Source organism: Argentina silus, assembly GCF_951799395.1.
Source record: "Argentina silus genome assembly, chromosome: X".
NCBI lineage: Eukaryota > Metazoa > Chordata > Actinopteri > Argentiniformes > Argentinidae > Argentina > Argentina silus.
In genome coordinates this window covers 12,427,305-12,446,631 of record NC_139653.1, presented here as the reverse complement: position 1 = coordinate 12,446,631, position 19,327 = coordinate 12,427,305, and the positions used below count along the sequence as shown (strand labels likewise).

General features: G+C 40.6%; 1 protein-coding gene across 1 annotated transcript in view; it reads left to right on the top strand.

The window, feature by feature from the left end:
- adgrb3 (adhesion G protein-coupled receptor B3) overlaps positions 1–19,327 on the top strand; it is a gene marked incomplete at its 5' end in the record, with an annotated part of 138,355 nt that overhangs the window by 70,459 nt on the left and 48,569 nt on the right. The window contains 5 exons of the mRNA XM_083694905.1: positions 476–670; positions 2,026–2,094; positions 5,798–5,906; positions 10,511–10,657; positions 11,511–11,586. Coding sequence (XP_083551031.1) covers positions 476–670; positions 2,026–2,094; positions 5,798–5,906; positions 10,511–10,657; positions 11,511–11,586 — 596 coding nt within the window. The remainder of the gene's footprint in view (positions 1–475; positions 671–2,025; positions 2,095–5,797; positions 5,907–10,510; positions 10,658–11,510; positions 11,587–19,327) is intronic.

The following is a 19,327-nucleotide window of genomic DNA, read 5'->3' as shown; positions in this document are numbered from 1 at the left end:
ATATTTGGTGACCCTAGACAGATTTGATATGATTCTGTAATATTTGGTGACCCTAGACAGATTTGAAAGAATAAAATAACATGATATATACAGTACAGTAATGTGAAAGATTATAATCTAACATTTGAATTAGACACATCAGAAGAGTAGGGACTGAATGCACACTATTAACCCTGTCCAATCATGCAAGATGTCATTGCTCTATTGTACTTCTACCTCTAGTCCACTTATTCTGCTCTACTTAACACTTAACTAGAGATGTTTCATCTACAGTAAAACATCTGGTGACAGAAATACATGTGGATAGGGGAATATGAAAATGTTTTATAAGATGAGGTCTTCTTAATTTTACTTCCTTTTGCTTCATTTACTGCAGTGTGCAACCCAGTGTATTGTACAATTGAAACCCTTTTACAGATGGTATTATTTGTAGGACAAACCCCGCCCCAAGTTGTCTCTCCTGGTTTTTCTGGAGGTTCAGGGGCACCTTGCTAAGGGCCAGAGGATGCTGGCAGGAGATGGGATGTCCCAGGTGACCAAGAACCTGCTGGACCTTACCCAGAGGAGGAACTTCTATGCTGGAGACCTGTTGACCTCCGTGGAAATCCTTCGCAATGTGACAGATACCTTTAAGAGGGCCAGCTATGAGCCATCCTCAGACGACGTGCAGGTGAGTAGATGACTAGTACGATATAGTGTGTGTGTGTGTGTGTGTGTGTAGTGATGATGTAACTGACAAGCGGGTTGCAGGAGAATCTTTCTGCATTACATTAATGTTGTATCTTGCGCACCAGGGTACAGTATACCCTTGTGTAAACATTGTTTGCAATCTATGGTGAGAATGTCAGGGAAGTTGTTATGGATATTCTCAGTTATCAATAGTGCCCAAAGCCACAATTTGTTAATACAGTCATAAATGGGTTTAGTTTTAAATGTGTTATACCAACAAAAAATCACAATGACTGTATTATATCGGAGATCTCTCTCCCTCCTCTGTCCTCTTCAGCTGTTTCATCCCATAATGTTGGGGCTGGCTGCTTGCTTTATCCTCTTTATGTCAATAGGATGATAGAGATTACAGTTTAAGCTCCTCCTCCATCTCCAATAAGATCATTTCTGTCCTCAGAGCTGTCATTGTCAAAACCACTCCTCCTGGGCTGCTGGTGTGCCATGCTATTTGTGTAGCGACAGCGTTTGTGTGTATTTTTGTGCAGTGATGAGATAGCTGGAGAGTGGTTTGCTGGCCCGGCCCCTCCTTGTGTGTGTGCTAATGCAGTGTTAAAGTGGGCACATTACCACCAGAGGGAGCATAAGCATCCAACTAGAAAACAAGATAGCCTGTGTCAGGGGAGAGGGCTACCCCCAGGCACATAGCAGACCATACGAAATAACAGGGCCAAAGATCAGACAGGGCCGTATTAACACTGCAAGCATGAACCCTCAACACCCCATGCTTTCTGAACTACTGTAGCAGCCAATCCACACAGCCCTTCAGAAATTCTCTTTCATCATTTTCTGATTGGAGGTCATGTTGCTATACTTTAGCCAAGCCTTTGCTGAAAGCTGCAGTTGACCCCAGGTGCATTTTGTTCATAGTGCTGCTTGACAGATTCCATCATGTCCTGGGAAATCACTTTTGCTGGTCTGATCACTAATGACTAAAGATTGTCAATGTTAGACAACAGGGATCCTCGTTTATTCCTTTCATGGGGTATTCTTGACTGAACTCCTTTTGCCCTCTTTGAGTGTGCTAGTATGAACAGTTTGCTTTTGCCTTAGTGCACGTTATGTCTGTGTTTGTCTGTCGTGCGTGCGTGCGTGCGTGCGTGCGGGCGGGCGTGCGGGCGGGCGGGCGGGCGGGCGCGTGCGTGTGTGTGTGTGTGTGTGTGTGTGTGTGTGTGTGTGTGTGTGTGTGTGTGTTGGGGAAGGGGAGGATGGGTTCTCAGGTATGGTGTTTATATCGACTTTGTGTCTTTTGATGCAGTCATGCAATCATTTAATCAGGTTATCTCTTCCTCACTACAGAACTTCTTTCAAATCATCAGCAATCTCCTGGAAGAAGAGAACAGGGATAAGTGGGAGGATGCACAACAGGTACGCATGGCACAGAGAGGTTACTGCATACAGACCATTTTATCCTGAAATATTGTTATACACAAATCCCATCATTGATCACTTGACTGTGATATGTATCCCTATCTGAAGAGACAGTGCCTCGATCTCCCACATGGTGGCAGCAGTACTGCCATAGAAGATGTCCAGTCACAGTAGTGACTCTGCAATGACGTTCCTCTGCCCAGAGACACAGATCATAGCAACCTTAGGTCATTCTAAATCTGAATGTAGTAATAACGGAATTATGTAGAAACCCTTAGGATATTTTAGCTTGAGTTTATGACAATAGAGACATTTTTTGTCACTTCAAACTGCTTTCTCCCAGTTAATTCCTGCACAGGACTGTTATGACTGCTTATCTGACACATTCGTAGCTTTAAAACTCCCATGTTAGTATTCATTTGGCTACAAATGACAAAGAATACATCAATATTTCCCATAGCTAAAACTGAAAATGTGGCACGCAGTTAAATGGTTAAATGGTATATGTGAGTTTTTTGGGTTTCCAAGGTGCTCTCTCTCAACCCCAGGTATAGTTTTATCCTCATGGGTTTTCCTCAGGTCACATCTCCTGTCAGTTTGTGTGTCTTTTGCAGGATCAGAGGTGGCAGCTCTTCCCTCAAAACTGCCACTTCACACTCAGACAACCTGGACCTCCTGGCTCTATCAGAGATAGCATCTCCAAAGACCACTAATCTGTGAAGGACATCTGTGCCTTTGTCAGCTCCACTGGCAAATTACTGCCTTTGAGAGAGGGATCACCTGCTTCAACGACATGATTAAGAGAGTTTTTTTTTTTGGGGGGGGGGGGGGGGGGGTTGTTAAAGCTTTTCCTTTATTTCTTTTCTGCATTCCTCTTCGGTTCACCTGAGCTGACATTCCCCTCTGCCAGTCGTCCCAGTCCTGGCTGTCTCTGTAGGCAGTAATTGGGCATACTCACAAAGCATCTTCTTGTGTCTGGCAGAATCAGAGGGCATTCTCCCAGTGAGAAAGGCTCACAAGTGTGTACTTTCTGCTGTGGGGATCTGGGAGCATAAGGAGAAGGATCCCAGTGTGGGGAAAAGCTGTCTCTCTGAACTGGAGCGAGGAGAGTGAAGACAAGGTTCATTAGTTCACTGTATGACAGGCCCTGTTGAAAGGGGTTGTATTGTGTTAAAGTGACGGCATATACAGTATGTAGTATTTGGCTAGTCAATTGCAGTTCGGCAGTGTCGTCTGATTTCACCAGTTGGGCAATGTCGTCTGATTTCACCAGTTGGGCAATGTCGTCTGATTTCACCAGTTGGGCAATGTCGTCTGATTTCACCAGATGATGAACTGAGATGACAGTAATCTCAAGTACAAGTTCAGGGTTATGGTGACTGATGTATTCTCGACTGCTGTCATGACTGCTGTGTATTTATTCATGTTAGGAATAAGTACATGACAACAATCTCTCTAAATGGTCACATTACACACACTTACAGTACATTTTATTGGCAGTAAGGATGACTTATGAAGCACATGTCACTGCTGTATCTCTATTGCTATGGAGAGTACAGGAAGAGCTGCGTCTCTCTGAATCCCTCACTGCAGCGATTTCCCCGTGCTGCCTTCACATCTCCGTTGCCATGGAGAGCAGCAGGATGAGCACAGCCCTGCTCTGTGCGTCAGACACACTGGAGGGATGAGCTGATGTGCTTTTCTCCCCCTCTAGGGCTCTCACTCTGCACTGTGTCTGAGGCCCTCAACCTTCTGATCCCATTCGCTGGCCAAGGCCTTTGCTCACACACAAACACACAGGCAGACACACACACACACACACACACACACACACACACACACACACACACACACTAAAGTCTCAGCTCCTCCTGAGACAGGGAAAGAATAACCGCCTTGGTTGTTATTAAATATGAACCCTGAGTGGCTGGGCCCTGAGATTCTATCAAGAGGTGTTCATTATTGAATGTCACTCAAAGCTATTCTCTTTCAGTCCACTCGGTTCGACATCTCACTATGGAATATGCACCCCTACGTACCCTATTTGTTGAAAACCCTATTCAATCATGCCTGGAACAGGCTGGAATTGCTTTGCATGGCTGACCCCGCCCTAGCCCAGCCTATAAAGGCAAATGCAATATATTTCATTCTTTTCACTCTTCACTCGCTTATTCACAAGCCCGCCTGCAGTGTTCCGATAGAACCTAGCTGCCTAGCTTAACTGTTCCACTGGAAAGTTAACAGCTTTCCCCGGGGCATTAGGTTGCTTATTGTTCCTCGCAGGAATGCTGCGTATTCAGGCTTCACTCTTACAGAGACTTGGACGCCATGCATGCCATGTTGGTCGTAGTGAAATGACTATAGGGGCACACCTTCTTGTTTGCGAAGGGAGCGAGCCACATCCATCCATTTCTAGGCCATCTTTCCCGTTTTGGGACTTGTCGCTGGTTCGCGATGCGCTTATAAGTGCTCGATCGAGCCTGTGGTGACCGTCGACTTTGAGACTTTATCTCATAAGACAGCTTTGTTGCTAGCCTTGACTATGGTCAAGGGTGGTAGTGGCCTCCATGCACTCAGTTTGCCCCAACTCAGTTTGCCCTCAGCAACTCGAAGGTTATGATATGTCCTAACACCACCTTCGTTACCAAAGTCATTTCTATGACATACAGTACTCGTGCTACTAAATTGTCTTCCTTCCATCCCCACTGCTTCTTCTTAGGAGGAAAGGGTCTAAACATTTACATGGACAGAAGTGTTCATGGGTGTGTTTTGCTGACCTCGTACAGGGTAGGGCCAAACAGTGCCTTCCTACTATATAGTGGAGACAGTGCTTTCCTACTACTTTCGTGAGATTCTACCGCTTGGATGTCACTGCACTTTCTTTGGTGCATACAGTCCTCATCTCCTTCAGAGAACCGGGGTTGTATACTGTAACCCAAAGTTTTCTTAGTTTAGGCATGTCATTGCCTTGCCTGTTGAGTGAGGTACTCACACATATGAATTAATGTATGGGGAAAGTCACAGAGGACACAAATTGTCACCCTAAATCAAGGCCCACTAATGATATCTGATCCATCTCCAATAAATTTGGGGCCAGGATAGCCAGTCTCTTGAAGGTCAATTATTGGATTAGCGTGTTTTGCTTGTATCGACTGGGAGGCGACAGGCATGCTGACAGGCCGAGTGGAAGGACTGGCTGACCCGTGGCTCTGTCCATGGTGCTGAATGCTTTCCTCACATTTGCACTGACACTGATGGCTGGTCCCCATGGAGGGACTCACTGCCCTGTTCCATCACTCTTCAGCAAGCTTTATGTCCTTTAAAAGGCTAGCCAGGCCACGGTCTTAGTGGTTGAATATCTGATGCAGAGATTAATAATGTCAGATTGATGGATCGCTTTTTTATTCTGGATGGAAAAATACTGTAGCGTTTATAGAAACATGTAGACATTCAAGCACAGGCTTGTGTGTCTTCACATAGCCTCATGACCTCATGACCTTTAATTACCACAGATATATGCTTTTATCTCTCCCATGCCTCTCCACTTTCTCACCCTCCTCTCTATCAGGAGACACTTCCTAGAGGAATACTCAAATACTGACTAAGCCTGCATCCATGTAATCATTCCACTGATGTTTGAATGAAAAATGGAATGATGAATAACAGTGATTTTTTTGCATCCCACCATTTCGCTTTCTAGATCTACCCGGGTGCAGTGGAGCTCATGCAGGTCATAGAGGAATTCATCCACATCGTTGGACTCGGCATGAAGGACTTCCACAATGCCTATCTGATGACTGGAAACCTGGGTAAGAGCTTGGCTGCTCCACTATTCCCCCCAGGCCTGTTTCACCATTTATTTCTACTTGACATGGACACATAATCTCTGCTTGCTGTGCTGACTCCACATGTCCATTTCCATCAGTAATTTAGGATAAATGGTGCGTGGTGAGGACAACTGCAAATCAATAACATTAATTAAAACTGAGCTTGAGCTTTTAATGTGCTAAATTTCTATGAAAACACCCTCGTCCAATATCAACACTGTGCACAGCGTGTGTAGAAACCCATACAGAGTGACTCTGACTGGCCTTCTCTTGTATTACAAGAACTGTAGTTATACTACTTTGACACTCAAATAGACATTGGCAATAATGTCTTTGACTGGTGTTGAACCCTACATTTCTTTATTTTGGCTTGCGTGGTGAGCCAAATTTAAGCTTTCAAAATATCTAATGATTGTGATTTGTTTTTATGTTTTATAAATAAATATATAATAAGTATTTATAAGTATATATATAAGTATACTTCAATACACACAACACCCACAATATGTAACATAAGTTGTAATTCTAATTGTCCATAAACTCTATCTACTCTAAACGCTGTACTCCTATTGACAAAATTAAAGTCTCTTGTCTTTTGTGTATCAATATATGAATGCTACCTTCTTGGCCACGGCTCACCTGAAAAAGATATGTAAATCTCAATGTGACTTTTCTGCCTAAATAAAGGATCAATAAAAAAATACATTAAAAAAATGTCCTGAAAATAAAATTAGGATGGTTCATAACTTCATTTGAGGCTATTTGTAATGTACTAGACAGTCAAACTGTTCTTTTACCCTCAGTGTCTCTCAGACATCCTTGCCATAGAAAAAAACATGTATTCTTTCATGAATACACAATGCTTTCTAAGATATCTCACACTTTCTCATAGCAATTTTATTTGTAACACCTCTTTCTCTGGCAGAATCCTCACAAAATGTATAAAAGTTGGAAGATAATAACTAATAACTTAACCATAAACATGTCTTCCTGGCGTGAAAGAATATAACTGTAATCATTATTTATTAATGTAAATGAATATACTTCTGTATAGCAGTGGTTTAGGCAGATTGTATGGAATTCATCCTGAGGAAATGTTATTCACCCTGCCTTCCAATATTGCTACAGTATCACGATACTGATATATCAAGAGGTATGGTATGGGCAAATTACAGCCCTAAAGTTGTATGGGGATGTGATTATAGAGCACCACACATGTACGCAGTTATTAAGAGCCCATTGTGATGCTTTCCACAAGTTGAATTAGGTAAAAGGAAAAGGAATTAGTTAGGAAAGAGGGGTTACAATGCCTCCCATAATGGCAGACATTAGTGATTTCTCTGAAAGCCATTCTGACTGTGGAAGGTATTTTATTCTGTTCATATTTATTTAGCTATATTACTCTGTCAATTCTGTCATTTTTCCCTGTGTCATTTGGCAAGATGATACATTTTGCATGATCATCATTATCTTCAGAAAAAAAGGTAAATATAAGACCTTGTTCAATGCTCAGTGAATACCATGCAGCACAGTATAGACTGACTGAATTAAAGTCCTCAATCCACATTCAAACAAAATGCTTTTAATTTATTACTAGGGCTGTCAGAATTTCAGAAATTGCCATTCCTATTTCCATAGATTAAGACAAAATGGTGGTAATTGCTTGAACCTAGCTTCCTTGATACAACCCTCTTGTTTAATTGATGAATCTGTACAGCTATATTTATTCCACAAAGATATTGTGAAAATGCACCGTTGTTCAATTAATATTCAGTTCAAATAGACTCTTGAACATAGTATGATGAAGATTGTGACCAGGTGGTGCAAATTGATGGTTGGGCAGACATTTCTGGTCATTAAACCACAATGAGTGATAACAACTAACTGCTGCTTCAATAATAGACTCACTATGTGTCTGTGTTTCATGTTTCCTGCATATTGTTCTCAATTGAGAGTGAGTTAGATGAGTTATATCCTACTGTATATGAGGATTTTTGCACATACAGTATAATGCACATTATAATAATTATTAGCCTAAAATGTGTCTTGACATATCTAATAGCATATTAAATGTAAACTATCAAATATATAAAACATAGAAGAGACTGTCAAGCATTCAGAATAGCTTACTCTATATTTGTGATACTGTAGATCATTCTGTGGGAATAACAATCCTCTGCAACAGCAGATGGAAATATTACATAATGAACAGAGGAGAGGTCATAACCAAAAGCTCAGTCCCATCCCACAAGCTCCTCATACAATAAAAGAGCAGGGCATTCTCTAATACAGTCCCCTTGGTTAACCTCCTCACATCAATTGTGTAAGAAAACATTCTGTTCCCTCCTGTATCACGTATGAAATGACACCAAAAATAAAACCAACAAGAAATATTGATTCAGCCCCCTCTGAAGACGCAGTGGTTTTCACATGATATTTATTCGAGCGAATAAGCCAGTACGTTGGTTGCTGTTGGCTCTCTTTGATTAAAGGAATGAAAAGTAGTGTCGATATACTGGTGCTAGCCAAGTGGAAACCATCTGGCTGAGTAAGATATTGCTGCATCATTTCTGCTCTAATTTATGGCACCCTCTTGACACTGAGATAAATACTCGCTGTCACTATTGCACCGTCCTCTGTCCTCCCACTTTTAGTCAAATAACCTTGATTGCAGAAACTTCAGCGGCGGATTTCACTTGTCACAAGCAAAACTATACGCATGGAAGAGAATCTGGCCTGAACTATTTGTAAAACAACCTTATCAAGAAGCAGAATACTTTACAGAGAGATTGTAGTTATTAAAGCGTTGATTTAAAATTGTTGCTGATGCTGAGATCTGGATCATTGTCAAGAATAATGATAAATTGAGGGCAAACAAAGTGCACTCAAATACTCTGTCTTGCACTTTATGACAGTGGCAACCTACCATATCTTTGTTAAACAAAACATAAATGTATTATTAGCCTATTTAGTGTATGTTACATTAGGCCTATTTAGTGTATGTTACATTAGGCCTATTTAGTGTATGTTACATTAGTATTTAGCCAGTATTGCTGTGGTTTCAGATTCATGTTGTAGAATGCAGGTTTCTCATAGAGGCATAATGGTAGAGGAGAAAATGCTAAAATCCTCAGAGGGAGGAATAAGCCCATCAAAATATTCCTGGTTCTCTCAGAACCATTTGAAAGCTAAATGATTGCTTTATTTATGCCTGTTTGGCCCATCAATGGTGTGTAAAGCCCCATTTACCTACAAAATTACCCAGCACCCTGAAAGGCTGTCTTTTCTTCTCCCCTGTTGTGTCTCACAATGTGCCCTGTGACTAATGTTCTTCTCCCAGCACAGTCACACCACATCTGGCACTAAGAACCTCCCTCCCTGCACATCATGAGGCTCTGTGATTCCGTTGCTGGCTGATCCCTACCTGAAACACAAATACACACAGGCACAGGCACACATGCACACACACACACACACACATGCGCACACATGCGCGCACACACACACACACACACACACACACACACACCCCTCCTTTTTACACTGCCACACACTTCCTCACCCCTATATGGAGCTCTGTCAGGTTTCAAATTGCATTACTGGCAGAGTCCAAGGAACAATGGTGCTTTTGCATCAATGACAGGATTAGCCCCCTATTCCCTGTGCTGTGTGGAGTACCACCAGGCTGGGACGTGAGCATGCTCTGGCTCTATACCTCCCTTGTAGTGCTGCTGTGAGCTCAGTTTGTATTGATCCTGGGGTTTGAGCCATCACCCTAATGCAAGGGCTGCAGTTCTGACATAAAGATAAAATTGTAATTACATAGATCCACCACCCTGGCCCTTTTTAAATGTGAATTGGATATTTGATTTTTGGCTCTCCTGTACCTATGCAAGTGTTCTCTATAGTTTGCATTCATGTGTGAAAGCTTTTAAGCCACATCTGTAATGTACAAGATGAGTTTGACTTCAGCCAGATACAAAGATCCCTTGGATTTGATCAAATCGATGGCAGTCCTCCTAACTGCACAAGTCAATGTCTTACTTGATTACTGGACCCTGAAAGTGGATTAGATAGAGTAATAGAGATGATGCCATGTAGAAGGTTATACACTGCCTTTACCATAAAGTCATTCTCCCTGAAATAGAAATACAAAAGAAAGGATGTCCCATTGCTGGATAATGAGATTATTCATGATCAGTTGACTGCACATTATTATCATATATACTCTTATTGTTAACCTTAACAGGAGCTCTCAGCATTTGGTAATGCATTCACTTTGTGCAGTGCTGCCATATGGGCCTTGCCACTCTACTTGTGAACCTCACATAATTTACAAGTTAGCAAGTACATCACTTGAACTGTGATATTTTCACTGGAGACTGAATTTATCTAGGGCTCTAATACTACAAGGACTTCTGCAGAAGGAACCTCTCGACCTGTCTTAGCGGTGGCTCTATAGTTAAAAGTCTCTGCTAACATCATATGGTTGATATGGTTGATATGGTAACCATATGGTTGATATGGTATATGGTACATCAATATTATATATTGGTTGTAATTGGCTGTGTTGTTTTTTCGACCAGTGGCTAGCATACAGAGGCTTCCGGCAGTTTCTGTGATGACTGACATCAACTTCCCCATGAAGGGCCGTAAAGGTATGGTCGACTGGGCCAGGAACTCAGAGGACAAAGTGGTCATCCCAAAGGGCATCTTCGTTCCCCAGTCAGCAGGTAAGATATGACTGCACCTTTCAACAGTACTCACATCAACACTTGTTTCTTCTCAGCCTCTTTATAACCATTCTTTCTCTCACTGTTATACATAGCTCATATCAGAGTGAGATGTAGTCATTGTTATGCAGTGTAAAGTGCCATACAGTACTAGCCTGATCGCTGATTTAAGAGGACATGTCCACTAATTGAGTTTTCAATCGACTCAGCACTTCTTGGATCCTTTTAAACAATACCAAAGGCCAGTGTGTAGTATAGCCCAATCCAGTGGCAGATAATTTGGTTAATTGGTGTTATCAGTCTTATCTGGAGTATATCAAAGATAAAGAAACTGAGGGGATTGATTTGGGACATAACTCATGCCTAATCCTATCCACTCTAAATTGTGGACCAAGGAGTTGTTCAGAGAACTTCTCTAACAAGGATCAACAACATCCACATTGGTTACAGAGAATGATTTTTTTGTCAAGGAACAGACAATCCTTTCCTCTCCTATCAGTCGAATGCTTAATGCACTGTTGGCAGGAAGGTTGTGACGGCTGCACTTCTGTGCACAACGGCAAAATGGTTTATTCAGATCTCAGGTCTGTGAAAAGTTGCCAAATAATGTTATCACATGTTATCAAACATTGTACTTTATGTATATTTTTTCTGATTTATCTTTCTGATTTGTTTTTTTCGCCAATTTTGAAACAAAAAGTTGATAAAATGGCAGAATGCCTCGCATGTATGAACTATTCTCTGTCAGTGAAATGGTGTGTTATGGTGTTGTTATTATCTGAACTAACAGAATGGATATAATGGATGTACGTAACATCTGTCCTCTAACAACAAAATTGCCTTTTGCCATCAGATATGGACGGATCACCTGTCTTCATCCTGGGGACAGTCCTGTACAAGACCCTTGGACTTATGCTGCCTTCACCAAGGTAAGATAAGCCATAGATCTCCCTATCCACATATTCTCCACACAGCAAGGGTGAGAAATATGAAATATGATGTAAACTTTCATCTCTGACTAGGTGTCTGCTGCACTGCCTGAGTGTAAATTGTGCACTCATATATCAGAGGCAGTGTATCCAAGGAGACTTCATAAAAGACTCAACCTGGTTTTCAAACGACATAGAAAATGTCCTGTAAAGTGCATTGTAGATACTTGTAGAGACAAATAACTAGAGACAAAGACAAATAAGTAGATACTTGTAGAGACAAATAAATATACATACAATATACTGTATATCAGTCATATTTTGAACATTATATGGAAGTAAAACAACATAACAATACCATAAAACATAATTTCAATTAAACTGGTTGCTTAGTCTCTTGCCATGGTGGTTGAAAATAATATCGTATGATACCTTTAGCGTTACAGAATTGCACACTAAATCATAAGTGACATGCCATAAAGTTAGTGTTAAAACTGATAAAGTAAAGTGTCACTGAAACGTTCATGAATCAAAAGAGAATCTTACTCCAAGACTCAGAAAGAGTTACAGTAATCTTTCCTTTCTGCTGAGGACACAGTAAGTTGGGAAATATCTCCCCCCTGAACCCCATATGTGCCTAATGATTTCTCTCATACTACTAATTCAAAGAGACAATGACAAGTGCATGAGTAAGCTATATTTGATTCCTGATTTATAAATCATATTCATTTTCCAATATTGTTAGATGTTCTGTTAATCAAATTGAGCATTACTGTCATTATGTATTGCTGTGTGGCACTCTTCCAGTCAGGGTAAGTGTATGATTTATGTGAAGAATTAGAATGAGGTTCTCTTGTGTTGGTGAAAGTAAAAGTGATGGTTGGGCAGAATCTGTATGGAATATTATACATTGGGGTGCATATCATTACAACCATCAGCCCTAAGTCAGCATGTGTCTCAGTTACAAAAATCAATGCACATATCAGGGTTTAATTACAGTGTGTACAATATCAATCATTTCTCATGCTGATGCATTCATTGTGAGGTATGATGTATCCCCCTGCCTTGACTTTGTTATACTGGTTATGATACTGCAGCTCATGCTGATATAAGATAGATCACAGGATATTTTTTTCTTCTAGTTTGCTCTTTGAAACAGACCTAATTAATATATGAGTCAGTGGTGTGGCCTTTTTTATGAAAACACCAGATCTGTTTCCCAGATTCGATTTTCTTGCTCAGGATCAAACCCATTCTTTTTCCCTTGAGGTTTCCACCTTGGCCTCTTGGGGCTTAACTGAGACTCCAGACCACCTCTGACCCTCCCTAGAGTAGGTCTGAGCAGTCGGTCAAGTATCATCTTTGTCGTACAGCAACACACAGTTTCCCTGTGGGGTATATGGGATAGGGGTTTAAAAGAAAAAGGAAAAAATACATTCTCTATTCTCAAAACCCATAAGCATGTTGCCTTGAAGATAAAGCAAGAATAAAGGGAAAAGGATCTAAACCTTAAGGAGCAGAAAAGCTCAAATTAACTCTTAACTCTCATAGTTTACAATGGTTACCATAGTTTATTTTCAGTAACTGAATGAGATACCCCAAGGCCAAGACAAAACGAATGGTGTTATTTTAAGTTTGTTTTGCAATGTTTCTTACTTTGGCAAGAGTTAAATTCTGAGGGAAAAGGATTGTAGTTAAAGAGCTCTCTTATATTCCGGCTGTTTGGCACTCTCTAAAAAGTGATTCATTCAACACTTGAAATGCCAGAATTCCTGAGGTGTGTCTATTTTCAATCTTTGTGACTCGCTCTAAATGGACCATTAAATCATGCCCCAAGTTGGCCCCCTGTGACAAATGTATCTTGGTTTGACTTCACACTTGTTATGTCAAAGTTGGGTCGTACCTCAGCAGGGGGTTTGTCATGTGCTTCAGAGAGAGAAGTCTCATTGGCTTATGTATTATAGTTCAGGGAAATTCACGGCATCAGTTAGCCTCTATGCATATCAATGCAAGTTATTCTGTATGACATTTAACTGATATTTCATATTAAACAAGAAAAAATACCTGTACTGTACATACAAATACTATTATTGGAATCCATCATAGTGTACTGTGACTGTAACAGTCAAAAATAAGTGTAAAGCATTTTGCCAATCTCTTCCTACAAACCTGCCTTTTCGTAAATTACAAACAGATTTTAAGATGAAAATGATAAATCATTTGTTTGAGTAGAGATGCAGTAAAGTCTCTATATGCCATAAACAGTGTTTGTCTGTCTTACTTAGAAGCTTATACAATGTTTATGTAGTATCACACAAGTGCCAGCCTTGGGTCATGCTCAGTTGGTAACTGTCTCACTCTATTTTATACACAGGAACAACACAGTTGGTAACTGTCTCACTCTATTTTATACACAGGAACAACACAGTTGGTAACTGTCTCACTCTATTTTATACACAGGAACAACACATTTGGTAACTGTCTCACTCTATTTTATACACAGGAACAACACAGTTGGTAACTGTCTCACTCTATTTTACACACAGGAACAACACAGTTGGTAACTGTCTCACTCTATTTTACACACAGGAACAACACAGCTGGTAACTGTCTCACTCTATTTTATACACAGGAACAACACAGTTGGTAACTGTCTCACTCTATTTTACACACAGGAACAACACAGTTGGTAACTGTCTCACTCTATTTTACACACAGGAACAACACAGTTGGTAACTGTCTCACTCTATTTTACACACAGGAACAACACAGTTGGTAACTGTCTCACTCTATTTTACACACAGGAACAACACAGTTGGTAACTGTCTCACTCTATTTTATACACAGGAACAACACAGTTGGTAACTGTCTCACTCTATTTTATACACAGGAACAACACAGTTGGTAACTGTCTCACTCTATTTTACACACAGGAACAACACAGTTGGTAACTGTCTCACTCTATTTTACACACAGGAACAACACAGTTGGTAACTGTCTCACTCTATTTTATACACAGGAACAACACAGTTGGTAACTGTCTCACTCTATTTTACACACAGGAACAACACAGTTGGTAACTGTCTCACTCTATTTTACACACAGGAACAACACAGTTGGTAACTGTCTCACTCTATTTTACACACAGGAACAACACAGTTGGTAACTGTCTCACTCTATTTTACACACAGGAACAACACAGTTGGTAACTGTCTCACTCTATTTTATACACAGGAACAACACAGTTGGTAACTGTCTCACTCTATTTTACACACAGGAACAACACAGTTGGTAACTGTCTCACTCTATTTTACACACAGGAACAACACAGTTGGTAACTGTCTCACTCTATTTTACACACAGGAACAACACAGTTGGTAACTGTCTCACTCTATTTTATACACAGGAACAACACAGTTGGTAACTGTCTCACTCTATTTTACACACAGGAACAACACAGTTGGTAACTGTCTCACTCTATTTTACACACAGGAACAACACAGCTGGTAACTGTCTCACTCTATTTTACACACAGGAACAACACAGTTGGTAACTGTCTCACTCTATTTTACACACAGGAACAACACAGCTGGTAACTGTCTCACTCTATTTTACACACAGGAACAACACAGCTGGTAACTGTCTCACTCTATTTTACACACAGGAACAACACAGCTGGTAACTGTCTCACTCTATTTTACACACAGGAACAACACAGCTGGTAACTGTCTCACTCTATTTTACACACAGGAACAACACAGCTGGTAACTGTCTCACTCTATTTTACACACAGGAACAACACAGCTGGTAACTGTCTCACTCTATTTTACACACAGGAACAACACAGCTGGTAACTGTCTCACTCTATTTTACACACAGGAACAACACAGTTGGTAACTGTCTCACTCTATTTTATACACAGGAACAACACAGTTGGTAACTGTCTCACTCTATTTTACACACAGGAACAACACAGTTGGTAACTGTCTCACTCTATTTTATACACAGGAACAACACATTTGGTAACTGTCTCACTCTATTTTATACACAGGAACAACACAGTTGGTAACTGTCTCACTCTATTTTACACACAGGAACAACACAGTTGGTAACTGTCTCACTCTATTTTACACACAGGAACAACACAGCTGGTAACTGTCTCACTCTATTTTATACACAGGAACAACACAGTTGGTAACTGTCTCACTCTATTTTACACACAGGAACAACACAGTTGGTAACTGTCTCACTCTATTTTACACACAGGAACAACACAGTTGGTAACTGTCTCACTCTATTTTACACACAGGAACAACACAGTTGGTAACTGTCTCACTCTATTTTACACACAGGAACAACACAGTTGGTAACTGTCTCACTCTATTTTATACACAGGAACAACACAGTTGGTAACTGTCTCACTCTATTTTATACACAGGAACAACACAGTTGGTAACTGTCTCACTCTATTTTACACACAGGAACAACACAGTTGGTAACTGTCTCACTCTATTTTACACACAGGAACAACACAGTTGGTAACTGTCTCACTCTATTTTATACACAGGAACAACACAGTTGGTAACTGTCTCACTCTATTTTACACACAGGAACAACACAGTTGGTAACTGTCTCACTCTATTTTACACACAGGAACAACACAGTTGGTAACTGTCTCACTCTATTTTACACACAGGAACAACACAGTTGGTAACTGTCTCACTCTATTTTACACACAGGAACAACACAGTTGGTAACTGTCTCACTCTATTTTATACACAGGAACAACACAGTTGGTAACTGTCTCACTCTATTTTACACACAGGAACAACACAGTTGGTAACTGTCTCACTCTATTTTACACACAGGAACAACACAGTTGGTAACTGTCTCACTCTATTTTATACACAGGAACAACACAGTTGGTAACTGTCTCACTCTATTTTACACACAGGAACAACACAGTTGGTAACTGTCTCACTCTATTTTACACACAGGAACAACACAGCTGGTAACTGTCTCACTCTATTTTACACACAGGAACAACACAGTTGGTAACTGTCTCACTCTATTTTACACACAGGAACAACACAGCTGGTAACTGTCTCACTCTATTTTACACACAGGAACAACACAGCTGGTAACTGTCTCACTCTATTTTACACACAGGAACAACACAGCTGGTAACTGTCTCACTCTATTTTACACACAGGAACAACACAGCTGGTAACTGTCTCACTCTATTTTACACACAGGAACAACACAGCTGGTAACTGTCTCACTCTATTTTACACACAGGAACAACACAGCTGGTAACTGTCTCACTCTATTTTACACACAGGAACAACACAGCTGGTAACTGTCTCACTCTATTTTACACACAGGAACAACACAGCTGGTAACTGTCTCACTCTATTTTACACACAGGAACAACACAGCTGGTAACTGTCTCACTCTATTTTACACACAGGAACAACACAGCTGGTAACTGTCTCACTCTATTTTACACACAGGAACAACACAGCTGGTAACTGTCTCACTCTATTTTACACACAGGAACAACACAGCTGGTAACTGTCTCACTCTATTTTACACACAGGAACAACACAGTTGGTAACTGTCTCACTCTATTTTACACACAGGAACAACACAGCTGGTAACTGTCTCACTCTATTTTACACACAGGAACAACACAGTTGGTAACTGTCTCACTCTATTTTACACACAGGAACAACACAGTTGGTAACTGTCTCACTCTATTTTACACACAGGAACAACACAGTTGGTAACTGTCTCACTCTATTTTACACACAGGAACAACACAGTTGGTAACTGTCTCACTCTATTTTACACACAGGAACAACACAGTTGGTAACTGTCTCACTCTATTTTACACACAGGAACAACACAGTTGGTAACTGTCTCACTCTATTTTACACACAGGAACAACACAGTTGGTAACTGTCTCACTCTATTTTACACACAGGAACAACACAGTTGGTAACTGTCTCACTCTATTTTACACACAGGAACAACACAGTTGGTAACTGTCTCACTCTATTTTACACACAGGAACAACACAGTTGGTAACTGTCTCACTCTATTTTACACACAGGAACAACACAGCTGGTAACTGTCTCACTCTATTTTACACACAGGAACAACACAGCTGGTAACTGTCTCACTCTATTTTACACACAGGAACAACACAGCTGGTAACTGTCTCACTCTATTTTACACACAGGAACAACACAGCTGGTAACTGTCTCACTCTATTTTACACACAGGAACAACACAGCTGGTAACTGTCTCACTCTATTTTACACACAGGAACAACACAGCTGGTAACTGTCTCACTCTATTTTACACACAGGAACAACACAGCTGGTAACTGTCTCACTCTATTTTACACACAGGAACAACACAGCTGGTAACTGTCTCACTCTATTTTACACACAGGAACAACACAGCTGGTAACTGTCTCACTCTATTTTACACACAGGAACAACACAGCTGGTAACTGTCTCACTCTATTTTACACACAGGAACAACACAGCTGGTAACTGTCTCACTCTATTTTACACACAGGAACAACACAGCTGGTAACTGTCTCACTCTATTTTACACACAGGAACAACACAGCTGGTAACTGTCTCACTCTATTTTACACACAGGAACAACACAGCTGGTAACTGTCTCACTCTATTTTACACACAGGAACAACACAGTTGGTAACTGTCTCACTCTATTTTACACACAGGAACAACACAGCTGGTAACTGTCTCACTCTATTTTACACACAGGAACAACACAGTTGGTAACTGTCTCACTCTATTTTACACACAGGAACAACACAGTTGGTAACTGTCTCACTCTATTTTACACACAGGAACAACACAGTTGGTAACTGTCTCACTCTATTTTACACACAGGAACAACACAGTTGGTAACTGTCTCACTCTATTTTACACACAGGAACAACACAGCTGGTAACTGTCTCACTCTATTTTACACACAGGAACAACACAGTTGGTAACTGTCTCACTCTATTTTACACACAGGAACAACACAGCTGGTAACTGTCTCACTCTATTTTACACACAGGAACAACACAGCTGGTAACTGTCTCACTCTATTTTACACACAGGAACAACACAGCTGGTAACTGTCTCACTCTATTTTACACACAGGAACAACACAGCTGGTAACTGTCTCACTCTATTTTACACACAGGAACAACACAGCTGGTAACTGTCTCACTCTATTTTACACACAGGAACAACACAGCTGGTAACTGTCTCACTCTATTTTACACACAGGAACAACACAGCTGGTAACTGTCTCACTCTATTTTACACACAGGAACAACACAGTTGGTAACTGTCTCACTCTATTTTACACACAGGAACAACACAGTTGGTAACTGTCTCACTCTATTTTACACACAGGAACAACACAGTTGGTAACTGTCTCACTCTATTTTACACACAGGAACAACACAGTTGGTAACTGTCTCACTCTATTTTACACACAGGAACAACACAGTTGGTAACTGTCTCACTCTATTTTACACACAGGAACAACACAGTTGGTAACTGTCTCACTCTATTTTACACACAGGAACAACACAGCTGGTAACTGTCTCACTCTATTTTATACACAGGAACAACACAGTTGGTAACTGTCTCACTCTATTTTACACACAGGAACAACACAGTTGGTAACTGTCTCACTCTATTTT